This window comes from Talpa occidentalis, unplaced genomic scaffold (assembly GCF_014898055.3).
Source record: "Talpa occidentalis isolate TD23 unplaced genomic scaffold, MPIMG_talOcc4v2.1 talOcc4.3, whole genome shotgun sequence".
Taxonomy (NCBI): Eukaryota; Metazoa; Chordata; class Mammalia; order Eulipotyphla; family Talpidae; genus Talpa; species Talpa occidentalis.
Genome location: NW_023603184.1, coordinates 102,450,685 through 102,478,295, shown reverse-complemented (window position 1 = coordinate 102,478,295; position 27,611 = coordinate 102,450,685). Strand labels below are relative to the sequence as shown.

At 39.1% G+C, this 27,611-nt stretch overlaps 1 protein-coding gene across 3 annotated transcripts in view; it reads right to left on the bottom strand.

The window, feature by feature from the left end:
- METAP1D (methionyl aminopeptidase type 1D, mitochondrial) overlaps positions 1-27,611 on the bottom strand; it is a 76,365-nt gene that overhangs the window by 21,034 nt on the left and 27,720 nt on the right. The window contains exons 1-2 of one of the 3 annotated variants that reach the window (XM_054699858.1): positions 5,094-5,133; positions 2,705-2,829 (exon numbers count right to left, since the gene is read on the bottom strand). The exons of 1 other annotated variant lie outside the window; for it this stretch is intronic. Coding sequence is in view for 1 of the 2 variants with exons in the window: in XM_054699856.1 (XP_054555831.1) it covers positions 5,094-5,160 (67 nt within the window). In the remaining variant the exon portion in view is untranslated. Of the gene's footprint in view, positions 1-2,704; positions 2,830-5,093; positions 5,186-27,611 lie in introns of those variants that run through there. One more of the 3 variants, XM_054699856.1, reaches the window with a different exon arrangement.

Genomic DNA, 27,611 nt, shown 5'->3' with positions numbered 1-27,611 from the left:
AAAAAAAAAAAAAAAAAAGAAAAAGTTTGCTGACTCCTGGTCTAGAGCACAGGTTTTCCCGATGTGGTACCCGGACTGCTAAGCAGTATCAGCATCACAAGGGGAAAAGATGCCAGTTCTGGGCCTCCCTAGTGGTGCAGGGGTTAAAGACACAGCACTATCAGGCTATCAAGCTATCACCAGCCACTGCAGCACAAGTTAGATCCAGCAACCGACATGGTGCAGCAGAGCTCTCCTGCCTTTCCCGCTGCTCCCCTCAGCAGTGTATTTCAGTAGATCTGCCTGTTCTGCTCCCTACTCTGTCTCTGGTGAATCCCCCACACCTCTGGTCTACATGCCAGTTCTTGTATGTATAAATAAATAAATCTTAAAAAAAAAAAAAGATGCCAGTTCTCCAGCCCCTCAATTTGCTGACTCCATCTCTGGGATGAGGCTAGAACTCATGCTTTAACAAGCCTTCAGGGTGATGCTGATGCATGCTGAAAGTTAAGAATTACTACCTAGAGTCACCTTTCAGCTGTGAAACATAATAGGACACCAACTACAGGTGACAACTGACTCCAAACTCAAGATTTCAAGTGAGTTGGAAAAAGCTACTGAAGCAAAACCCCAGTGGTCAGTGATTCAGTGTCATCAACTTTCACTCATTTATGTTCATCCATAAAATTGAATGTGATATTGTTGAATCAAACTTACAAAAGTGTTTTGGGGATTATTTTAGACAATTCCAAACACCAGACAAAATACTGGCAGTAACATCACTTCTTTAAAAAACTTTTTGCTTGATAGAAGCAGGTACATAGTCCCTAAAAGGTGTAAGGTCTGATATTTCCTTAAAGACAATGCCAGCAGCCCTAGGATTGTCAATTGGCATATGAGGGAGAGGGCACACACCAGCTGTTCCTCTCCTAGGGAAAGCAGGTAGTTGGGAAGCAGAAGCCTGAACTTTTGTCTTGTGTCTCAGTTCTGCCACTTATTAGCTGTGTGGCCCTGAGCAAGTTTTTTCCTTTGAGTATTAGGTGAGAATTAATCAGAATAAAGTATGTGAAAGTGTCTTGCATTTTAGTAGAGGACCAGTGAATAATATTTTCTTCAAGAATACTCAAAAAGTAAAATGAGAAGAAAACATGGGCTCCACTATACCTTCTAATGCTGGGTATAGTGTCAATTACTGTACTAGGCATTCCACATATGTTAGCTCATTAATCCGTCATGAGATTGTGAACTGCTATCTTTCCATTCCACAGTTGAAGACACTGAGGCACACAGAGCTAAGTCATTTCTCTAGGGACACACAGTGCCAAAGCTGAGGGAGAGCAGGTCAAGTTGCATCCACAGAGTATATTACTTCTCTCGCACGCATGAGGGAAAAAAATGAGCTAACAACACATGACCCAGAAAATGTCAAAGGCATTATAAAACTATTCAAAGTTACCACTGTTGCTAAGTCATTTCCCCCAAAATGGTGATGGGTTCATCTAATCCAACCACTCTCTCAAGCAAAATTCCCTTTGTTGACTGAACCATAAGGTGACTGACACAAGTTGGTTGGGCAAACAGTGGCTATGGAATGGAAAATCGAGGTCGCAGCTAAAGCAAAGACTCAGGTGGAATCTGTCCATGACTCAGGCCCCTAGCTGTATTTCTAGGAAGGACCACAAACACAACACAAGCTGACAAGTGTTTACCTTCTGAGGAAAGTATGTATCATAGTTCTTTTAATTGATACCACAAATAGAAGTAATAATAATTGTGGTTAACATTTAATAGCCACTTCCTTTGATTAAGCACAGAGCTAAGTGCTCTACATATATAATTCCTTACCAACTCTGGTGGGTAGGCAGGCAGTTGTTGACATCACACTATTTTACAGATGAGGAACGAAGGCTTGGATTTCTGATGGAATGGCCCCAGCTCAAATCTTCTGAATCCAAATCCAGAACTGTGCTTGCCACTCTCAGCAGTGTGGAGGGGTTCTAGCATTTAGCAAGCTTTGCTACAGAATGCTTTCGGGTTTTGTTTTTTGTTTTTTTTTTAGGGATTGGGTTTTAAGGGAATTTTTGTTTTTCTCTTTAATTATGAAAAAAATATGGGCTCAGCCAACATTTAGAATGAAGGTCCTTTTCATGAAAATTCTTAGAAGTGATCTATTTTGGTAGTAGATACAGGATGAACTGACAGACAGATCTGTTACCAAAACTTCTGAGCGCCACTACACCATTACCTTGGCATAGTGGTGCTTTCCTCACCACAGGCTATTGTAAGCATTAGCTGAGATGACATACATATGTAAACCATTTTTAAAAAGTAGATGCTCCAAAAATGTTAATTTCTTTTCTTTCTAAACTCTTTGTTTTTTTTTTTTTTTTTATATAGAGGCATGCTTTATTTATTTGTTTGCTGGTTTCTTTGTTTGTTTTGTTTATACATGCACTGGGTACAGTCAGAAGCGCGGGAGGGTGAGAGAATTCACGAGAGCCAGAGCGGGGAGCAGAGCAGGCAGAAGGACCGAAGTACACTGCTGAGGGGAGCAGCGGGCGGCAGGAGAGGTCTGCGCGCCATGTGGGACCCTCCTCCGGTGGCCGGGGAGCAGCCGGGGATCGAACTGGCGCCGCAGAGGCCGCGCGCAGCTTCGCAACCCAGCGCTCAACCGCTGCGCCACCGGGGAGGCCCAACTTTTCTTTCTAAACTCTTTGATGTTTACCTGTGGGTCTCTAAATTTATTTATTCTTTCATTTGACAACCATTTGCTGAACTCCTCCTATAGGCCATATTCTGGATGCAGCACCAACAAGTTGACAAAGTCCTTGCTCTCAAGGAGCTTGGGTTCTGTGGTGGTATGTAGACAAGAAATACATTAGATTACAGCACATGGTGATATGCATGATTTTAAAAAAGGGTCAGAGTGACAAAGCTATGGATGGCATCTTGGAATTAAGGTTCTATTCCTGATCCTACCCACAGCTAACTATGTGACCTGGAACACTGAGCTTATGGGTGCCACACTCTCTACTGAGCTCTGTGATGATCCAGAAGGCTTTTAGTAAACTGAGCATGTTGAGCTATATAATCTTTATGGTCCCTTTCAGCTTGACATTTGTGCCTTCATTCAGTAGCATTGGTTGTCATGCTATATCCCAGTCAAAGGGATGCTGTAGACTGATCAATTTGGGACTTGTGAAGTTTATTTCAATGCAGCTGATTACATGAAAGAGATAATCTTTATCAGTATTATCAGGTCCAAGTACACAGTCATTACAGGGGGAATCTTTTCTTTGTAGTTAAACTTGAGGCATGAAGTCATCAGGACTCTACTAGGATATCTGGATGAGGCTTTTGAGACATTTACTTCAGGAATGAACTGTGTTGCCAATGTACCTGTCCTGCCACGCATGACTCAAATATGAGGGACACCGCCTGAACAAATCCAATCTGTTGACAATTACGGTTCTGCAGCGTTCTCTGCAATTCCACTTTAATGAAATACTTTTTTAAAATTGAAGCGAAATCTTTTCTTTCAATCTGATAAAAGACACCCTATAAATGTTGTTACAAGGTTACAGGGTAAGGTGCCATACCACCTTTACTCCACTAACTATATACATTACAAAGAAGAAAAAAAAAAACTCGTGTTTTCATAGGTGAAATAAAGATGTGGGCTTAAGTCAATGGTTGGCTTTAGAAGATAACAGTGCTCCAATTAACATGCCAAAGAAAAGGTGGGGGGGGGGAAATCCTTAACTTTGTTTGTCAGGTTGCAATTAATAAACAGTAATTAACAAATTCTCTAAATGCAGAGTGAACAAAATTAAGTTCCCCAGTCCCAATTATATTCAGGGACATAGAAAGGAAAACCAAACTACAATATCTGATATAGATCATTCTAGAAAGAAGTGTTGCGTTTCCTATATTTTCCCTTCTTCTATAAATACACTTAAAACAAATAAAAAACATTGCAGATAACCTTATTATAACTTCATTTAACTTCCAACTTGTTCCTGCAGATGCTACAGCTAATTTGGGGTAAGAAGTCCATCATGAGAGGCAGGGACACCAGCCAGGTTCCCATCATCCACAGGGTTAGTCTCTCCATCTTCTGGGTACCATCATTCATGCAGGGCCCACAGCCAACACCCTCTCTTATTAAAACTTCTTTTTGGAAACAAGGTTCGGATGTGTACTAATTATTGCAAAGGGCAAGTGGAATGATCTGACATATAGGAGATACCAGTAGGAAATCATCAGAAACCTCAGCAACGAGGAAAGTCCCAGGTCAGCAAGGAGCTGCTCTGGACAAATTTGATTTTAAAAGACACGAGCATAAAGAGTGTTGTTACTGATGGCTATGTACCAGAAACTCCACATAAGGTTTCCTTAGGTAGTAAATCTATGTTATTTGTAATAAACACTAGAATATTATAACATTTATTTTTATCAAAGGTAACACTAAGGATTCTTTTCAGTGTTACAAATATTCTATCAGCTCCTAGTTTGAGCTGAACGTCAAAAATGATAGACAACCACTTCTTTCACTTCAAAGAAGAGCACACTGCTCACACTTGTACCTTTCTTGAAATTGCTACATGTCCTCTGGATCCCAAGGCACATTTGTCCTATTTCATATTTGCATTTGCAATGTAAATCTAGGTTAGGGTTTTAAATATTTTCATATTTAGTAATACATCGATTTCTAAAAGCTGCGTTTTGTTTCCCTTTACAGATTAAGCCTGAAAGGTAGGATTACAGAATTCAAGTATGATGGAGGGAGGAATGCATTTTAAATAACTAATGTTGCTGTGCACAACATGCCCTGTATTTATTGGCCTCTTACTCAGGGTCCATTTTAATTGTTATCTGCTCATGCATTCTATACCACATAATGAATCGCTTCCATTTCACCCACTGAGCCTTGGGATTTTATGTGCACCTTTACTAATGACCCTTAATTAAGCCGATTTTACCCTTGAAAATGTGTTTTCTTTTGGTCAACAAGTATTTTTAAGGGAGAGGTCTGAATGAACTTTCAAAGAGACATTTAAAATGATTATTATTTTAAGCAGTTGTAAAACTGAACAAAATATATTTGTACTCACGTGTTGGCTCCAAGCACCTATATTTTTTATTGTATGTTTCTAGGGCAGCACTTTCACTCTGCAGCATGCCAACAATCCTTGGTTATGTTACCCTGCAGAGGTATCAAATATCTGGGTGGAAAACAACACAGTAAAGTAGCCTGGTACTACTTTCCATTAGCCAACAATGTCAACCAGTGATCATATGTAATTTCCAAGACACTGTGTAAAACATCTTACTGAATATATTTTTTCATAATGATCAGCAAATGCCAAAGCCTAATAACAAAACTATTATTTATAGCATATCAAGATCTAATTGATTTTACAAATGGAGGCAATTATTTTGGATGAAGGGTGGTATGCCTGCCAGATTCAAATGATTTATGATTATGAGGAGTGTAAACAGCAATGTTTTGCTAACTCATTTTCAAATGACTCATATTCATTGATGATTTTAACTTTAAACCAAGTGGTTTACTTAAATAATATATTTTATAAAAAGTAACTTTCTATGTGACAGCAATCTGAGATTTTTTTTTAACTGTTTAGAAATATTGCTTCCTATGTAGTCCGGAAAGGCTGTGTCATAGAAACACATTTTCAAAGTGCAATTTAGAACCACAGAAAGATCACACTCCAAAAATTCCAACTAACTTCTCAGGGTAGACTAGCTTTGACAGTACTGTGGGCCTCAAGTCCAAAAGAGAACTCTGCAAATGCACCTTGACCTAACCCTGAGTGTCTGCTTGATAGGTTTCATAACTTGCATAAACACTGCAAAAAGAACATTAAATAGCCTGTATCACTCAATAAAACTCTCATTGATCATTATAATCTCAAACTAAGATAACTGTTTCAAAAGTAAACGAGAAAGATTTAAGGTTCCTTCCCATTTCAAGAAGAAGACTATAAAATAGAAAAGAAGCTCTAATTTCACAAGAAATAACCTGTGCATTTGTTATAGAAGGGAAAAAACTACACAGCTAGGGGAATGCCCCAGGCTGACGCGGATACTGATTGGGCAAAACTAAAGGACAAGGGCCCTTGAAACTAAACAAAAGCAAATTCATTCTGTTGACAGATGTTGATTACATCAAAGCAACAAGTAACTCCCTGGTTCCCAATTTTTCCAATTTTTCAAAACAATTAAATACCTCTCTACAGTCTACACAATAGGGACAAAGAAAGCATTTATATCAATCATAATAAAGATTATTAACTTGTTTTTTAAAAGTTTAAGTCAGTTGAACAGCATTCTGGTGTGTTTTTAACTATGGGCTTCTCCAAACAGTGCTTTATTCATTCCCGTGGACATGTCTGGGGAGCCACGCTGGCCATGCCATCGGCCCCTTCCTTCCAGGGGTTAACTGCTCTGGCTGCCAAATAAAATACAGAGCGAGTCATGTAATTATGGAGACAGTCAAAGGGCAGGCTCTATTTTGAAATCTATTTGCACAGACAAGGTCTTCCAATTGAGCTTTCAGGAAACAAGCTGGTAAAGAGCCTGTATCTCCCCAGATGCTTTCCACACTTTTTCTCCAATTCAGGAAATCATGGATATGGACACCATACACCATTGCTTCCTGGATTTCAAGCTAAGATGCCATTACAAGAACAGTGGATCTGTTCCACAAAATTATAACCCCGCCCCCGCTCCAATTAATAGCATTTGGCAACAGACTCTGGATGATAAAGCTACTCTGTTATTAAACAACATTTTTTTAGGAGGATGTAGGTCCACCTGATATGCAGGTGTTGGAAAACAGGTCATTTTCTTTAATTCTCATAATAAAACAAGAGTCAAGCCTAAAATATACTGGTATAATGCTTGTCTGAAATAAAGTTTCTACTGGACATCCAACAGTATTGCCCTTTAAATTATTTATAGCTAAAATAGTAAAAAGGATTCTACATAAATAAAAAATGTATAAAAACTTCATATAAAATTTTATTTATTAAAAATTTATATAAAGGACCTCCCAGGAAGTGCAGCAGGTTGAGTGCGCACTGTGAAGCTGCCCGCAGCCTCTGCAGTGTGGGTTCGATTCCCAGCCCAGCCAGGGAGAAACCCACATGGCATGGCAGACCTGTCCTTCTTGTCTCTCCTGCTGCTCCCCTCAGCAGTGCATTTCGGTCTGTCTGCCTGTTCTGCTCCCTTCTCTGTCTCTGGTGAATCCTCTCAACCGCCTCAGCTCTGGCATGTACCCCAGTTCTTGTATGCATAAAATGAATAAATCTTTTAAAAATTATATAAAAATTAAAATTTGTAAAAAGTCGTAACACATCTTTATGCCAGAAAATAAAAGTTTACCTTAATTGCTGAAAGCTCTAAGTTTGCCATTTCTGTGACATGGCATCATTCTCAAATTAAAACAGCATTGGGCTACTACTACTAATAAAACTAAGCACTCAAATGAAGGTAGGCTAGGTACTTGTCTAGGATGTCAGAACTCATCAGCAAGCCATAAATCAAAGCTTCTCCAGAAGATAAGCTGGGAAATCAGCCACAGTTAGAGCACCACTGGGGAAAGGAAGAGTGGCAGCCCCAGGGCACCCTCTCCCAATAATAACAACATTCAAAAATGATGCCCAGGTTACACAAAACATGACCTTCCCCAAGGCTCCACCAGGAAGTTGGCTCCATGCTACATGCCTCCTCCTTTTCAAAAATTGATCAGTAGCAACTGACAGAGCATAACATCAACAAGTTTGGGAATGGTTTAGAAAAGTATTTCATCTTGCTTCTTTACAAAATCTAAATTGGATAGTATGTGACTTAAGCATTAATGTGTAACAGTAGCACCTGGGATTCAAGCAAAAAGTATTCTTGGGGGACAAAAACACCCCAACCTACTTGAGAAACTCAGAGTAGTAAATATATGTACTTAATAAAGTAGACTCATGCTTGTGGGCTTAGGAAAAAAATGTATTTAGGCTAGCCCAACCACAGCTGTGGAAGAGATGTCAAATATTACGTTAAGAACTCAAAATTGGGCCTCCCTGGTGGCACAAGGGGCTAAGCACCACACTACGAAGCAACCCATGGCCTCTGCAGCACGAGTTCGATCCCCAGCCAGCCTGGGAGCAACCCACATAGGGCAGTAGACCTCTCCTGATTAGCCCGCTGCTCCCCTCAGCAGTGTACTCCAGTATATCTGCCTGTTCTGTTCCCCACTCTGTCTATGGTGAATCCTCTCACCCCCTGCATCTCTGGCCTGTACCACAGCTCTTGTATGCATAAATAAATAAATCTTTAAAAAAAAAAAAAAAAAAAGACTGGTCCAAAAAAAAAAAAAAACCTCAAAGTTTAAGGCTACGAGAAGATCATTTGGTGAATAAGTACAAGTTACACAGAGATGATTAATTTATAAAACACAAAAGGGCTTTTATATAAAATGTCCCATTTTAAGATAAAAAGTGTTTCCTTCAAAATTTAAATCTAAATTCATCTTTATAATCATAAAATATTGAGTCACACTGAAATAGTATATACTTAGAAAGTCCCATTGTCTCTCAACTAAAGTTTAGAGAAAAGCTGCTTTTTAGCACTTCAACAATACATATACTCAGGCAACTTCCTGGACAAAGAAATACTGTATCCTTCCGAGGGGAAATAAAGGAACTGTTTATTAGGGCCATGGTTGAAATGTAATAATTCATTCTAGTGAGCCCTGTGAAAAATGTCATCAAAATATCATTTTCTTTGCTGGATTTTCTGGATGCTGTACTATCACTTAAAACAGAATAAAAGACAAGCTCTGATGAGAGTGAAAGTACAACATGAAGACGAACAAAAAGCAAAGGTTCCATCAAAATAACAGGAAAGAGTTTCACAGTCCTGATACCCAGGGAATGTACCTTCCAGTTTAGCACAGAACATCTGGCAAACTTCAACCTTCCAAAGTCTCTTACCAGAAACATTCCTGTTATCTCACACACTTTGGTTAAAGAAGAGGAAAGTAGAAAAAAAAATATTTAAGCATACAAATAAGACTCAGAAAGAGCAATTTCACAGAAATCACATATAGAGTTAGTTTTAGAGAAAGTCCATATAAAAATATCATATATTAAAGAAATTTTGATACAGTAAGTCCTTTAATTCTTAATAAAAAAGACTTCATAAATACTACCATTATGTAAAAAAACATTTAACTATAAACCCTATGGTGGCATTTTGACAATTGTGGGAATTTTATTTCTGCCCTGTAACCAGGCAATAAGAATTATAGAGAGGGAGGAGAGAGATCAATAATCACAGTCTAAAATGAGAAAAGTAAAACTCTAAGAAAACAAGTTTCTGCTGTTGGGATTACACACACTCAAGACAAAAGAAGCCAAGACCACTCACTCAACAAGGAGTTATTTTCACAAGAAAAATAAAGAGAAAAAACCCAGTAGTCTCTCTAGTAAAAGAAGAGATTCCAAATTGTCTGAAGACAGTTTTTTTGTAATGATGTAGTCATGTCATTACACATAATTTTTATTGAATTCAACTGCAAAGAATTAGTTGACCATGTGAAGAAATAAACACTCCATAGCTTTAAGGATCAAGGCAAAATGTACAATGCGTTAAAATGTACAGGCTTAAAAGGGCACTCCCATAGAAGTTTGCTTAAAATCTTTTTTTTTTTCAGCTATGGATGCTGAAAAATTTATAAAACACAACAGTATATAAAATATTAAAAATTAAAAACCACCAGCACCATTAACAAAATGAGTACCCTTCATCGACATAAAGCAGGTAATGTCTCATATCTGAAAACACATTATAACTTGAAAACCATATCTAAGATTATTCACACTTGGAATAACAAATTCATCATTTCATTTTTTCATGTCTAGATTAAAGCCTTCAATATCGCCATAAAATTGAAATATTTGAGGGCCTCCCCTGGTGGTGCAGGTGGTTGAGCACAGTGCTGTGAAGCTGTCCATAGTCTCTGCAGCACAGGTTCCATCCCGGCCAGCCAGCAAGAATCCCACATGGCGCGGCAGACTTCTCCTGTCTCGCCCATTGCTCCCCTCAGCAGTGTATTACAGTCAGTCTGCCTGTTCTGTTCCCTGCTCTGTCTCTGGTGAATCCTCTCACCCTCCTGGGCATCTGGCCTGTATCCCGGTTCTTGTATGCATGAATAAATAAATCTTAAAAAAAAATTGAAATATTTGACGTGTGCAATATTTGAAACAAGCTTATTGTCTAATGTGAAGTATGCTGAGCACTTTTTAAATTATACTTTTTAAAAAAAGATTTATTTATGTGTACAAGAGCTGGGGTACAGGCCAGAGGTGTGGGGGGGTGAGATGATTCAGCAGAGACAGAGTGGGGAGCAGAAAAGGCAGAGCTACTGAAATACACTGCTGTGGGGAGCAGCAGGTGAGACAGGAGAAATCTGCTGCGCCAGGTGAGTAGCTCCCTGGCTTGGGATCGAACTCGTGATGCAGTGGCTGCAGTGTGCTTCATAGTCCTAAGACTTAACCCCTTGCACCACCAGGGAGATCCCTTGAATTATACTTCTATCAGAGTTGTTACAAAAAGAAAAAACACCCCCAAGATATCTAAATAATAGCCAAAACAGATAAAAAGAAGGAAAGTTTGGAATTTAAAACATCTTATATTTTCCTTGTGAATGTATGATGGGATTTTTTTCCCTCCAAATGCTACAGCTTCCTAATTATATTCACTTGAGTTTTTGTTTAGATTGGTTTTCCTACTCTGAGTACTGGCTGGTTTACTTGAATGAGTTAGTTAACTCTCTAAGCCTTAGTTTCCTTATCTGTTAACAGGAATAAGAATACCTTCCTTACATTGTTGCTTTATTGTATAAAAAAGGTATGGAAAGTGGGAAAGGGGAGACACTTGATAAATGGTAATTATGATCATTGGTTGTCTGACTGTGGGAGGAGGTCACTCTATAATGGACTGATCATTAGGTAGAAATCAGCCTGAATTTCAAAATGTGCTTGGGATAATACACAAATTAAGTATGGCAAAGTATTCATGAAATCCTACCTGGGGTCCCAGAGCTGCTACTGAAAAACCATGTTGGGCCTCCCTGGTGGTACCAGGGGTTAAGACCCAGCACTATGAAGCTATCCACAGCAGCCACTGCAGCACAAGTTCGATCCCTGGCCAGGGAGGTGGCCTACATGGCGCAGCAGACAGCTCCTGTCTCACCTGCTGCTCCCCTCAGCAGTGTCTTTCAGTAGATCTACCTATTCTGCTCCCCACTCTGTCTCTGGTGAACCCTCTCAACCACCGCATCTCTGGCCTCACTCCAGCTTTTGTATGCATAAATAAACAAATCTTTTAAAAAAATAATTAAAAACCATGTTATCCAAAGCCTCTCCTGCCTTCATCACAGGTACACCCTGACCATTCAATGAAACTGCAGATGTACAAACACTTGACAAGCTAGACAACATCTTATGATTGTAGTGCACTGAGAGAAGACTTAAACTCAGTAGGCTGAGTTATGCTCCACCTAATTTTGACCTTTTTCTTACAGTTCTTGGTGGGACCTTGCTAGAATCTGATGGCTATTGGTGAGGTTTAAAGAAAATCTCTTCTTCCATTCAGAGGCCTAATAGACTCCAGCTTTCCTCAAGAATTACAGCCTTCAAACACATTAGTATATAAAACAGTTTTTATATCTGTGCAAAGGGTGGGATGGGAGAATTGTTGGAGAAAGACTCCACTGGGTTGTGAAGACATTCCCTGTAACATTGTCACAAACAATTTTAACAGTTAAACAATTTTAAGAGTTAGATCAGAATGCTGCTGTTTTTTTCTGTTACTAGTGTTCAATGTCAAAAAATGGTTGTCTTTAGTAACCTCTGTAACTTAAACTTTATAAGAATCAAAACATATATTTTTTAAGATTTATTTATTTATGCATACAAGAGCTGGGGTATAGGCAGAGATGCGGAGGTGAGAGGATTCACCAGAGACAGAGTGGGGAATAGAACAGGCAGACTGACTGAAATACACTGCTGAGGGAAGCAGCGGGTGAGACAGGAGAGGTCTGCTTTGCCATGTGGGTTTCTCTCTGGCCGGCTGGGGATCGAACTCGTGTTGCAGAGGCTGCAGATTGCTTCATAATGCAGTGCTTAACCTCTTGCGCCACCAGGGAGGCCCAGAATCAAAACATATTTGTCTCAGTTTGCAACTATTTAATAGAAATATTCCCAAGCAGGGGGTCTCCCTGGTGGTGCAGCGGGTTGAACACAGCGCTGTGAAGCTGTCTGCAGCTTCTGCAGCACCAGTTCGATTCCCCGCCGGCCAGGGAGATTCCCACATGGCACGGCAGACTTCTCCTGTCTTGCCCGCTGCTCCCCTCAGCAGTGTATTTCGGTCCTTCTGCCTGTTCTGCAACCTGCTCTGTCTCTGGTGAATTCTCTCACCCTCCCGCACCTCTGGCTAGTACCCCAGTGCTTGTATAAATAAATAAATCTTAAAAAAAAAAAACTAAAAAAAAAAAAAATTCCCAAGTGTACTAAATCCCATTGTTTAAATGTCCAAGGAGTCTCCTTTGAATAAAAATTCCTGTTTACTAAACAGTGCTACAGGAAGAACTTATTTACATTTCAAGCACTACCAACATATATCATTTATGACAAAAAAGGCAAGCACTCCCTAAGAAATGCTCAATCACTGTCAATCACAAACACTAAAATATACATAAACCAAAGCAAGCTGTGTGAACTGTATTAAATTCAGCTAAACACAGAATTATCAAGAGAACAAACAAAAAAACAAATAATTATCAGTGACTCACAGACCCATTTACACAATACACAAAATAACTTGGAAAGGTGTAACCATGGAAACCTGATAGCCTAAATTCAGTGCCTTTAACTTTTGCATTTATTTAAACACTGTGCAAATTGTGTCCTTGCAAAATTTAAATATTTCAAAAACAGTCAAAGCTTATCTTTGTTATCTGATCATTGATCAAACTAGCTTCTACTATAAATTAGCTATCTTAATCAGGGACCAATTTAATTAAACCATAATAAAAATGTCAAACAATTTTCCCCTATTTTTCAGCAAACTGTTATTTTACAACCACTGATTAACAATTGGAAAAATCTCAACAATATATATAATAAACTCCAAATTTATTGTATAAATTGTACTCAAATAATATTAAAACATGCTTTGACATAAAGACTTTTCTTAAACTCATACTGTTACATGTAACCATCCCCACTTCCTCTAATTAACTACTAAAGCAGAAATGCTATTAGTTGTTTCACTTTATAGGTGATTTTTCACTGACAATTACCATTTGAATGGTTTAATATTTAATGCTATAGTTAGTCCTAATGGCTTATATTTTATTTCATAAACTACATGAGTAAAATATTATTTTGTAGTTCACTGGCTCCCACACTTAAGATGTAATGTTCAGTGTGTGTTTCATTATGTAGATGAGCAATAGATGTTGTTTGACATGATTTAAATGGGTCAACAGTATTTTCCTAGTCACATTAATCATTCAGACAGCCTGAATGAAAAAAAAAAGCCCTTGAAAACTAAAACTAGAGAATCTATTCATACAAATGACACTTACCATTGGCAGGTTATCTAGGATGTGGTTAAAAGAGAAGGAAGAGTTACAGACTTTGAACACATGTTGCATTATTTATTCAGAAACCACTTCAAGACCCTAGCTCTATTTTCAGAATCCAAGTGAACACCCACAGGGACAGATTTTTAAGACACCAAACTAATTTTTTTTTTAAGCATTAGATGGAAATCTATGAAAACTTTTTTACTAAAGAAACAATAAAATTTGGGGAGCCTGGCTCCAAATGAGGCTGGGCCCCAAGAGTAGGATCAGATGTATGTTATCCATAAAAATATACAGCAGCATAGATAAGGGCACAGCCCTCACTACAATGAGTCCGTTTTCATCAGCTGAGGGCTCTTAGGAAAAGACAAAGCAGAACCAGTCGTGAGAAACAACCGCAAATCACTTTGCTCCAGTCCTCAGTTAAAAGAATCTAGTGAAGGAACATGGAAAGCCACAGACATGAACTCACTAAGAGCAACTCCAATTTCCTTTTCCTTTCAGCGTCATGACTGACCTTTACATTGGTACTGATGGAGGAATGATGTGCTCCGCATGGCTACCAAATGTGCCAGAATACTATTCTAGACAACCATACCATCACTTCACCTGTTCCATACGAACTAGGTGTTTCCTAAACACAAGTGCCGAAGAGACACAATCACTTCCCTCACCACTGAATCTCTTTCCTGGGTCTTTGGCAGCTGTGAACTAGACAGTGTCTAGTTTTACTTTTTCATTCTGAACCCACTTCCCAAAAGTTTATCTCCTGAGCAGATGTGCCCTGACCTCCTTCAAACACACAGCATGAGCCAGAGTTCAAGCCCAATTTTTGTTTCGTTTTCTTTTTTTTTTTTTTAAGATTTATTTATTTATACAAGCACTGGGTATAGTCAGAAGCGCGGGAGGGTGAGAGAATTCACCAGAGCCAGAGCAGGGAGCAGAATAGGCAGACTGATGAAATACACTGCTGAGGGGAGCAGTGGGCGGCAGGAGAGGTCTGCACGCCATGTGGGACCCTCGCTCAGCAGCCGGGGATTGAACTGGCGCCGCAGAGACTGCAGCCAGCTTCACAGCTCAGCGCTCAACCACTGCACCACCAGGGGAGGCCCCTCGTTTTCTTTTTTGATTATGACAATGGTACATGTATGGTATTAAATTAAAATATTTTATTAAAATAAGCTATTTCATAAAATTTTTTTTATAAAAAATGAAAAGGCTTAAAAAGTTAAGAACAGTTAAGAAGCATCCTAAAATGATCAGTTAACATTCACCAAACATATTTTAGAATATTTTTCTGTGCATCAATGACTATATTACTATATTTTATAGTATATTAATTTATCATATTTTATATATATTCTGTTTGTATATGTCATTTTATTAAACTGCTTTATTGAAAGCAAGTAATTTCTTTGCCTTTAACGAAAATGTACATGGTCTTTTTCTTTAGTGGTTTCATAGTATTCCCTTATGTGGATGGGTCACATAGCTATGATGAGAGTCTAGATGGGTTGTTTTTTGCCTTGCATAATACACATTTTATGGTACAGAGGCACATGTAACACATGTAACCAATTATGCATTTTAGTTTAAATCCACAGAAGTGGAATTCTTGGGTTAAAAAAATGTATAAAATTTTTATGTTACTGCAAAGCTGCTCTCCACAAGATAGCAATTTATATTCCCAGTGTGCCTATTTCCCTACATCCTCACCAATACCATTAATGTTAAAATCCTTGTCGATCTTGATCCAGTCATCTATTTTTGGGCATTTGGGTTGTTTCCATAGCTTAGCTATTGTAAATAGTGCTGCAGTACATATATACAATGGAATATTACTCAGCAATCAAAAAAGATAAACTCATACAATTTGCAGCAACATGGATGGAGCTGGAAGGGATCATGTTCAGTGAAATAAGCCAGAAAGAAAAAGAAAAATACTGGATGGTCTCACTCTTAGCAGGAATTTAGAAAACCTAAATAAGGGACCAGGAAAAAGACTAATTATAATAAAGTAAAAATCAAAATTAACAAGCAACTATAAACAAGAGACACTGGGGGGGGCAAGGAGGGAGTAGGATCAAAACAAGGGGGGGTGGGAATTGTATGGGGACTATAACCAAGATGAAAATGCATACATTGTGCAAAAATGAAAAATGATGTAAAAATATATAAAATTTAAAAATAATAATAAATAATAAATAAATGAAAAACAATGTTGTAACTTAAAAAAATCCTTATCAATCTTACAAGTAAAAAATGGTATCTCACTTTTATTTTTATTCAGATGGTACTTAGGTTGAAGGTCTCTTTATATTTTTTTGTGAAATCTTCTAAAATTTAGAACTTCATTAGTTGTTTTCTACTTGACATATTTTAGAGTACTCAGTGAACTAGAAACATTAAACATTTGGGGACTATATTATTTCAAATATTTTTTTCAGTTTTCCATTTGCATTTCAACCTTGTTTAAAGTATTTCTGGCCACAGTTAGGTTTACATTGAATTTATGGCCTTATCAAAGGAGAATGACTCTTTAACATATCTAGGTGTCTTATTTAAGACAAGAGATGTTTTTACATTTACTACAGTCTTCTTTGATATCCCTCAATAGAGATCTGATATTTCTTCATATAGGTCCTATACATTTCTTATTATTTGCTTATTCCTAGGTATTTTATATTCTTGGTTTCTATTATAAATGAATTTTTCCATTATATTTTATGCCTAAATATAGGATAGTAATTCATTTTTGCATAATATTCAACTGATTTTTATTTAAAAACAAGTTTTAAAAATTGAAACACTATTCAAGTGCCATATTTCATGCACCATACTATATGTGTGTGTATATATATGTATAAATAAATCAAATATATACAGACTCACCCCGTTTCTTAACTTCCCTGTTCCCACCCCTCCATCAGGATTACCCTCCATGTTCCTAAATATGAAGTATTGACTGGGTAGGCTAAATGCAGTAGATGTACCAGTAAATTGAAAGCACCCCCCAAAAAAGCGGGAGAAGGATTTAATATTGAAAATACCCCCAAAGTAATAACCCAGTCATGGGAGGGTTAGGTGGGGAAAGTTAGAACATTTTTAGACTTACAATTTATACTTATGATTTTAATTTTACAGTATAGTCTTGTTTTCATTTTGATTTATGTGTCTGGGTTGGGTTGGGACAACCATTATCTTTTTTTTAGTGCTCTGGTTCCTGTTCTGATTCAGCTCTTACATAACTATAACTGTTATAGGCACATGAATGTCTGAGAGTACTGAGCAAACAGTTACAAACTTTCCCTAATCTTAGAACAGTGAGAGAGAACAAGAACTTTACATAAATATAAATTTATGGGCCTCCCCGGTGGTGCAGTGAGTTGAGCACAGCGCTGTGAAGCTGTCCGCAGCCTCTGCATGCGGGTTCAATTCCTGGACAGCCAGGGAGATTCCCACATGGCGTGGCAGACCTCTCCTGTCTCTCCCACTGCTCCCCTCAGCAGTGCTTTCGGTCTGTCTGCCTGTTCTGCTCCCTGCTCTGTCTCTGGTGAATCCTCTCACCCTCCTGTGCCTCTGGCCTGTACCCCAGCTCTTGTGCAAAAATAAATAAGTCTTTAAAAATAAATAAATATAAATTTATAATTAATCTTCCAGCCTTCTGAACAAGGCCTCTGTGCAGCACTAGTTGCTAGAGTCCTCTGGTATTCAGTTGATTTCCTTCTGGGAAGTGTAAATTGTAGAAGGGGGGATAGAGGATACTCTATTGTTCCCTTACAACAAATGCTCTCCTTATGTATTTTCCATCATGAGTTTCAGAATACTACTCCCAAGCCTACCTACAAGTTTGAAAAATCACAATGCCATCCAGCTGACAGAAACAAATGACCATTTTTTTCCTATTAAAAATATCGGATCCATAGTAATAGTATGGAGGATTATATCCTTTTATCTACATTTCAAATTTTCTCTTTTTTTAAAGATTTATTTATGCATACAAGAACTTGGGTACAGGCCAGAGGTGTGAGGGGTGAGAGGATTCACCAGAGACAGAGTGGGGAGCAGAACAAGCAGATTGACTGAGCAGCAGGCGAGACAGGAGAGGTCTGCTGTGCCATGTGGGTAGTTCCCTGGCTGGGGATCAAGCTCATGCTGCAGTGGCTGCATATACCTTCATAGGTTGTGTCTCAACCTCTTGCGCCACCAGGGAAGCCCTACTTTTGAAATTTTCAATGACAGAAAGTTTAAGGATTTGATCCAGCACTGAAAGAAAAAACCAAAAATAACACCATGAAAACATTAGCTTTCCTACGGCATTCTAAGTATAGGAAATGAGTTACTTTAAATTGGGGATGCTGTCTACATAAGAAAAAAACAGGGGCCTCCCTGGTGGTGCAGGGGTTAAAGACAGAATGCTATCTTCAAAAAAAGTAAACACATGCAATTTGCAGCAACATGGATGGAGCTGGAAGGGATCATGCTCAGTGAAATAAGCCAGAAAGAAAAAGAAAAATACCGGATGGTCTCACTCATAGCAGGAATCTAGAAAACTTAAATAAGGGACCAGGAAAAAGAACAACTATAAGAAAGAAAATATCAAAATCAACAAACAACTATGAACCAGAGACACTCTATGGGGGGTGGGGGGGCAGGGAAAGGAGGGATTGGGGTCAAAATAAGGGGGTTGTAATTGTATGGGGAATATAAAAATAAAATTTAAAGAAAAAAAGAAAAAAAAAAAGACAATGCTATCAAGCTATCACCAGCCACTGGTTCACAAGTTTGAGAGTTCGATCCCCTTCCGCTGGGGAGACAAGCCACATGGCACAGCAGACCTCTCCTGTCTTGCTTGCCTGCTGCTCCCCTCAGCAGAGTATTTCAGTAGATCTGCCTGTCCTGCTCCCCACTCTGTCTCTGGTGAATCCTCTCTCTCTCTCTCAAATACACACACACACACACACACACACATACACACACCCCTCCCCCCCACACCTCTGGCCTACAGCCCAGTTGTTGTACACATAAATAAATAAATCTTTAAAAAAAAGAAAAATAAAAAACCAAAGCATTTAAAGTCAGTATCTACCTGCAATAACATACAACAGTTTTTCCTGGGTTGTGAGCTAGACACAGCCCACGACTAGAGTTTCTTTATGGTGGACGCCACACAGTCACACGTTTCTAATTTTCAGTTCACAGCCACACCTGCTTCTTGGGAAAATCCTGAGACTCCTCATGTACTATGCAAACTCCAGAGATACACAAGAGATGACAGATCTGGACGCTTGTTTCTGAGTGCAGGGTGATGTGATCGCTGACTGGGTTCTGAAAAGTGTATGGACTTGGCCATTATGCTGACATACAGAGGCAGGAAGTCTTCATGGAGACTTCATGGAAGTGAGGGAATTTCTAGTTCTGCTTTTATGTTATAAAACCTCAAGCATAACCAAATCCATCCTGCTTTCAACTTCACTGCCACAACTAGATGAAGCTGACCTCACTGAGCAATCTGAAAGACAGCAATATTTCAGTTTGGTGATTGCTAACTGCAGACCTCATAAATATTATGTAACTCTAGTCTTTTTGCCTGTAGCCAACCAGCCTGACTGCAATTTTCAGCGACTAGTGGCAAACTGACATGGAGAATTTATGAGTTCGGTCATATTAGTAATGCACATTTCCTTTTGAATTATTCCAGCCTGTAGCCTGAAGCAGATTATAATTATCATTCCTTTTGCCACGCAAGTCTGAAGATCTACAAGTGGTTCAGGTGGCTACATTAATGTGTTTCAGGTAGACTAGTAACTAAAAGCCCATATTGACTAATGAAAAACAGATGAGTTATTTATATTCTAGAAATTCCAAAGTATCTTAAGTTTAGTCCAGTCCCAGTGTGTCCATAGAAAATTATTTTCATTTTAGAGATTTTTTTGCTTTACTATTAAAGACAACAAACAATGCGTATTGTACAGATCGCTCGGAGCAGAGGACTGAGGAATTCAGTGAACTATACTTCCCGTAAAACCTGTACCCTCCCTATAGCCACGATCCTTGTTTGGCTTCCGCGTCTTCCAACTTCTAGAGCAAGTCAAAGGAATCAAGTCTGTTTTGAGATTGAAGGAATGCCTCTTACCTGACCCTTAGCACCACAATGAGCATCTCAAGCTCCAGTAAATAGTGACAGAGGAAACATGGTGGCTCTTGAGGACACCTCTCACTCTACCCAGAGTTCACCAATGTGGGTAGGAGGCATAGTTAATCACTGTTCAGAGTCTGATGGTGCCCATAGTGCTGCACTGCCTAGCTCTAGTTCTGGCTCTAAGATTTACAAGTCATCAATTTTCAGCAAGTTACTTAAACATTCTGTACCTTAATTTCTTTTCTGGTTAAGAAATGGAAAACAGGGACTCCCTGGTGGTGCAAGGGGTTAAGCACCACACTATGAAGCAATCCACAGACTATGAAGCAATCCACAGTCTCTGCAGCATGAATTCGATCCCCAGCTGGCCAGGGAGCAACCCACATGGTGCAGCAGACCTCTCCTGACTCACCCGCTGCTCCCCTCAGCAGTGTACTTCGGTCAATCTGCCTGTTCTGTTCCCCACAGTCTCTGGTGAATCCTTTCATCTCCCGCACCTCTAGCCTGTACCCCAGCTCTTGTATGCATAAATAAATAAATCTTAAAAAAAAAAGAAAAGAAAAGAAATGGAAAACAGAACCTCTTAGTGGCCTAGGGGTTAAGTCTCAGTGCTATCACCACTAAGGCCTGAGTTGGATCCCAGCCAGGAAGCTACCCACATGGCACAGCAGACCTCTCCTATATTGCCTGCTGCTCCCCTTAGCAGTGCATTTCAGTAGATCTGACTATTCTGCTCCTCACTCTGTCTCTGGTGAATCCTCTTACCCCCCACCCCCACACCTCTGGCTACATCTCAAATCTTGTATAAATAAGTAAGTAAATAAGTAAAGAAAGAAAGAAAGAAAGAAAGAAAAATTAACAGTTGTTGTAAGGATTAATATGTAGTAAGTACTTATCAAAATGGTGCCTGGCACATAGCAATCAATGAGTGACTCAATATAGATTCTATATCACTACAAATGAAAGGGCTACAAAAATGCTCTCTCCTTTTTAAAAACTATACTATTTTTTTTCTGGATTCCAGAGTAGTAATTAGGAAGATGTAATTTGACAAGTAGACATTAATGCCTAGAAACAATTTATGTACCTCTGAAATATTCCTATATACACACATTCCTCAAAAAAACTTAAGACTTTTAAATTACAAGTACATATGAGTAACATACAACAGTAAACTTACTTTATATATATATTGTTTTTACCAGTACTATATTAAAAGAAAAGAAATCGTTTTAAAAGTAGATACAAGTACAGGTGAAGATGTGGGGCAATAAGATTTCTCATATGCTGGGCCTCCCTGGTGACGCAGCAGTTGAGCACTGGGTTGCGAAGCTGCCCGCAGCCTCTGCAGTGCCGGTTCGATCCCCCGCTGCTCCCTGGCCACTGGAGGAGGGTCCCACCAGAGGAGGGTCCCACATGGCGCGCAGACCTCTCCTGCCGCCAGCTGCTCCCCTCAGCAGTGTACTTCAGTCTTTCTGCCTGCTCTGCTCCCTGCTCCGGCTCTGGTGAATTCTCTCACCCTCCCGTGCTTCTGATTGTACCCAGTGCTTGTACAAATAGATAAATAAATAAATCTTTAAAAAAAAAAAAGAAAGAAATGCATATAGAGATGCACCTAAAAGCCACGCACAGATTGTTTGTAAAAGAAAAAAAATCAGGTGCCTCTCTGGTGGCACAAGGGGTTAAGTCTTAGCACTATGAAGCTATCTGCAGCCACTATAGCACTAGTTGGATCCCAGGCGGGGGGAGCTGACCCACATGGCACAGCAGACCTCTCCTGTCTTACATGCTGCTCCCTTCAGCAGTGTATTTCAGTAGATCTGCCTGCTCCCCACTCTGTCTATGGTGAATTCTCTCACGCCCTGCACCTCTGGCATACACCTTAGCTGTTGTATACATAACTAAATCTTTAAAAAAAAAAAGAAAAAAATCAAAACAATCCAATGTTTATCAATAATAGAATGGATATATTATGATAAATTCACAAAATGGAAGATTACCAAAATGAATGAACCATGGCTACAAACAACAATGTGAATGAATCTGTAAAATAGAAATCAAACTAATAAAGCCAGGCACATAAAAAAAGGGGTAGCTACTCTATGGTTCTATTTATGAACAATTGTTTTCCTTCAAAACCATGACAAACTGAATCCCACTGTCTAGGAATCTATACCTGGAGTAAAACTAAAGGAAAGCAAGGAAGTGAACATGATTAAAGTAAGGGTTGGGGGAGACAGAAAACATGTGGACTTGGAAGGACTTTCTAAGGTGCAGGCAGTGTTTCTCTCTCTCTCTATTTTTTTAAAGATTTATTTATTTATGCATACAAGAACTGGGCTACAGGTCAGAGATGAGGGGTGAGAGGATTCACCAGAGACAGAGTGGGGAATAGAACAGGCAGACTGACTGAAATACACTGCTGAGGGAAGTAGGGGGAAAGTCAGGAGAGGTCTGCTGCGCCATGTGGGTTGCTCCCTGGCCGGCTGGGGATCAAACTAGTGCTGCAGAGGGTGTGGTTAGCTCCACAGGTGGTGTCTTAACCCCTTGCTCCACCAGGGAGGCCCCTCTCTCTCTTTTTAACTGGCATAGTAGGTATATAGGTGTTCATAATCACTCATTATATTGTACATGTGTTTTACTCATGTTTCTCTCTATATATAATATTTCACAATTGTGCTAAAACAGAGGGAAAAGAAGAGGAAAAGAGGAAAGAAAGGAAGAAAGCATGAAAGGCAGGACAGGAAGAAGGAAGGGCAGGAGGGGAAAAACCAGAACTAGAAAATACATTCAAAAAAAAGAGAGGGAGCTTTCTAACAATCAGGTTTCTGTAAACTATGATGAAAAAGTGATTTAAAATATTTATTAACATGATATATTAATAATGTTTCCAAAATAAATCAGAAACAATTGACAATTCTTCATATACAGAAAACATTAATAGTATTGTTGTGCCTCCCCGGTGGCGCAGCGGTTGAGCGCTGGGTTGCGAAGCTGCCTGCAGCCTCTGCAGCGCCGGTTCGATCCCCAGCTACTGGCGGGGGTCCCACATGGCACGCAGATCTTTCCTGCCACCCGCTGCTCCCCTCAGCAGTGTACCTCATCAGTCTGCCTGCTCTGCTCCCTGCTCTGGCTCTGGTGAATTCTCTCACCCTCCCGCGCTTCTGACTGTACCTAGTGTTTGTATAAATAAATAAATAAATCTTTAAAAAAATATATTGTTGTCTATACTACATTTCATTATCTAGGCTATAGGAAATGTGTATCTGAAAATTTTTACATGAATTATTGTACTTTCTCTGTTACTACAAATGATTTAATAAATGCTTTTGATGGCCATGTAACTATGTTCTTGTTCTAGAGCTTCTTTTTTTTTAAGGCACATATTTTATTTATTTGTTTATTTATTTGTTTGTTTGTTTATACATGCACTGGGTACAGTCAGAAGCACAGGAGGGTGAGAGAATTCACCAGAGCCAGAGCGGGGAGCAGAGCAGGCGTCAGGGGAGGTCTGCACGCCATGTGGGACCCTCCGCCGGTGGCCGGAGAGCAGCTGGGGATCGAACCAGCGCTGCAGAGGCCGAGGGGAGCTTCGCAACCCAGCGCTCAACCGCTGCGCCACCGGGGAGGCCCCCTGTTCTAGAGCTTCTTAATTGATGTAATGTTCATGAGACAACTATACTACTTGCTGAAGCAGGAAAAGCTGCTAAATTTTTTAGCAGGAAAATTGCTTCCTTTCAGAAACTTTATAGTAATATTAATAATAAAAGAGTTAACACATTTATAGCAATTTACAAAGCAACTTCATACATATTATTTAATTTGGTCCAGCAACCTGTTTACCATAAATAGAGACGATATCCTTATACTTATTTCATAGGCAAAATCCCCTGAGACTCAAGGTGGTTAGGAATTTGCCTAACATCACAGATATTATATATGTGCTGCCGAAGCGAGCACACATCACAGATATTATAAAAGGCAGATGTGGGTTTCAAACCTACACCTATCTACTTTTTTATATTTATTTTTTTCTTATTTTTAAAAAATTTTATATATTTTTTACATCATTTTTCATTTTGCACAATGTATGCATTTTCATCTTGGTTATAGTCCCCATACAATTCCCAGCCCCCTTGTTTTGATCCTACTCCCTTCTCTGCCCCCTGTGGTGTGTCTATGGTTTATAGCTGCTTATTAATTTTGATTTTTACTTTATTATAATTAGTCTTTTCCCTCGTCCCTTATTTCGGTTTTCTAAATTCCTGTTAGGAGTGAGACCATCTGGTCTTTTTCTTTTTCTTTCTGGCTTATTTCGCTGAGCATGATCCCTTCCAGCTCCATCTATGTTACTGCAAATTGCATGAGTTTATCTTTTTTGATAGCTGAGTAATATTCCACTGTGTATATGTACCACATCTTTTTTTTTTTTTTTTTAAAGGTTTCTTTCTTTCTTTCTTTCTTTGTTTTATACAAGCACTGGGTACAGTCAGAAGCGCGGGAGGGTGAGAGAATTCACCAGAGCCAGAGTGGGGAGCAGAGCAGGCAGAAAGACCGAAGTACACTGCTGAGAGGAGCAGCGGGCGGGAGGAGAGGTCTGCGCGCCATGTGGGACCCTCCTCCAGTGTCCCGGGAGCAGCCGGGGATCAAACTGGCACTGCAGAGGCTGCGGGCAGCTTCGCAACCCAGCGCTCAACCGCTGTGCCACCGGGGAGGCCCTGTACCACATCTTCTTGATCCAGTCATCTATTTTGGGGCATTTGGGTTGTTTCCATAGGTTAGCTATTGTAAATAGTGCTGCAATAAACATAGAGGTACAGATGCCTTTTGGAATTAATGTTTCTGTGTCCTTTGGGTAAATACCTAGGACTATACCTATTTTTTTAACTTTTTATTTATTGGAAATTTCAAACATACACAAAAGTAGACAGATTAGCATAGCAAAATTCCATGCAGCCATGATCCAGGGTTAATAATTGTCTACTCATGCTGATCCTGTTTCATCTATAACTATCCTCCCTTCTCACTAAATTATTTTGAAGTCATTCCCAGATATCGTATAGTATCATGTGTAAATATTTCAGTATATATTTCTAAAAGATGAGAACTCTTCTTAATGATTTAATAATATAAACTTATTGTACCTTAAAAAAGTAACAGTAATTAATTAAGGTCATCAAATAATTGGATAGACTTTAGATACTCTTTGCAAGTATACTGTGTATGTGTATATATATATACACACACACACAGACATACATGTGCTACATCTGCAGTATATATATTTATGTGTGATATAATTTTTAATTTTAAACAGACGATTTATTAAAATATAATATAAATAAGGTCTATCGAATAGCATGTGATTGACATATCTCTTATGCCTGTTTTAATCAATTCCTCTTTCCTCTTTTTTTCTTTGTAATGTACTCGTTAAAGAAATGAATTAGTTTGGCCCTAGCATTTCCCACATTCTGGAATTCACTAGCTGTAGCTCAGTGTGTTTTTTTAACTTGTGTCTTTGTCCCTCATATTTCTTATAGACTGGTATTAAACCTAGGGAATTGTTTCAATTCAAATTCAGGTTTTATGGTAAGACTACGTAATGGGGGGTGGTATGCTTTGACAGCTGTCTTTCTTTTTGTGATGTTAGCAACCATTGGTGGTTTCTGCCTAGACCCATTATTTCATTTGAGGTTTGACAAGCGATGATATTTTATGAGTCCTTCATTCACAAGCAGAGATAACTTCTATAAGGGAAAACTTTCTTTTACCAAGCTATTTGGTTAATCCAAGGTTCAATTCTAACAGGAAATCAAGCAAAAGATTTGATTCTTTGCATTTAGTATTCAGAATAGCGAGTTAAAAACCTAGAGCTTTGAACAACAAATTTAGTGCTTAGCAATTAGTTAAAATTTCTATCTACAATATTATCTATTTCTGTGTAAATGATTTCTTACATTAAAGACTGAGTCAGTGAAAATTTCACTATGAGGTAAGAAATTTACTGGTCAGAGTTTCAGTAAGACAGAAGCATTTTACTAATTTTGCTATTTTTTACTAATTTTTATTGTAAAAACATTATTCACCCAGACTTACAATAACACATATCTTCTCCCTTCCTTTCTTCTCACACTTTCACTTTGAGGGTGGGATGGGGCTGGGAGGTTAGAGGTAACAAGACAAGACTGCAAATTAAAAGAGGAAAATGTACTCCAAGTGAATTTTTCTTTAAGAAAGAAACCCAAAACCAAAAGAAAACAGGTAAAATTAGCTATTGAAATTATGGCCATGTGAATCATGCTCCCCACATCTGGCAGCACTTAGCTCCCCGAGGGTATGCTTGGTGCCCCCAGGGCACCGTTACACATGTTTGACCAGCCGGGCAACAACAAAGGACACAGTGGCTATAAAAAGAGGCAGCAGGTAACCATCAGGCCGGTCAAATGGCCGAGGCACTTTGACAAAACACACAATGAAGCAACTGGTTATTCCCATGGCTGAGAAGTCAACGAGGGAGAGCTTTATTTTAGGATTCAGATTCCACAATGAGCCTCTTTAAGTCACTAGGTTACTTCCTTGTTTTAATCAGGTCCACAAATCCTCCCTTTTTTTCAGACACTCAGTGAAAAACATGGGAGAAAAGCTTTATAAAGCCACCTTGTGCTCTTGCCAAAAGCCCATTATGAGAGTGCAGCTAGAATGTTTTCTGGACTGTACCCCGAGATGGTAGAGGAAGTGAAGGTGCCAAGTTATTCTGCACACAATTTGGCTTTACGTTCCAAAAAAGACAGAAGTGTTCATGAATGACTTTCCATCTTATATCCTTTCTACAGCTGAGATGAGTACAGAACCTAGACGGACATTTCAAGCCCAAAACCCTCTTCTGGAGCCCTTGGCAGGGGACTGTCTCTCTTCTCTCCCACTAAGATTCCCCTTCTTCCTCTTCTCCTCTTTAAGACTGCTATTCAATAAACACATACCAACTTGTTCCTTCTAATCCAATCTCAGCAAGATACAGGAACAACAACTCCTATTAAACTAAGTCCTTACAGAGATAACTCTTTTAACCCAAAGGAGAAATAGTTGGAAATTTAGGTTTCATGCAGGCTGGAGGGGAGATATTTTGGGGACAGTGTACCTTTCCAATGATCAATTATACCACTGTTAATAATATGTTTCATAAATATGAAGCTCTGGGGGGAAAAACTATAAATCTCTCCCCTTCCGGTGAAATATTTCTGAATTACACATTGTTTTAAATGATGAGCAAGTACTTAAACTATTTCTGTATTGTCATTCAGTATTTACTCCTCAAAACAATTTCTTATTTGCAACAGGAAGATTTTTGATGTATGATACACACATATGCACACGCATATATATATATATATATATATATAGTGGGTATTACAGAATTCAGACATCTTTTGACAAAAGGATCACATATCATAAATATTCGGAGTAGTTAAATATATCTTCATTTTAAATATAAAAGAAAGTTAAATGGAAGATTTTATTAAATACCAGATAATTTCACTGATATGTGGACTATAAAAAACAAAACAAAACAGGGGCCTCCCCGGTGGCGCAGCGGTTGAGCACTGGGTTGCGAAGCTGCCCGCAGCCTCTGCAGTGCCGGTTGGATCCCCAGCTGCAACCCGGACAACGGAGGAGGGTCCCACATGGCGCGCAGACCTCTCCTGCCGCCCGCTGCTCCCCTCAGCAGTGTACCTCCGTCCAGTGTACCTCCCCTCAGCAGTGTACCTCTGCTCCCTGCTCTGGCTCTGGTGAATTCTCTCACCCTCCCGCGCTTCTGAC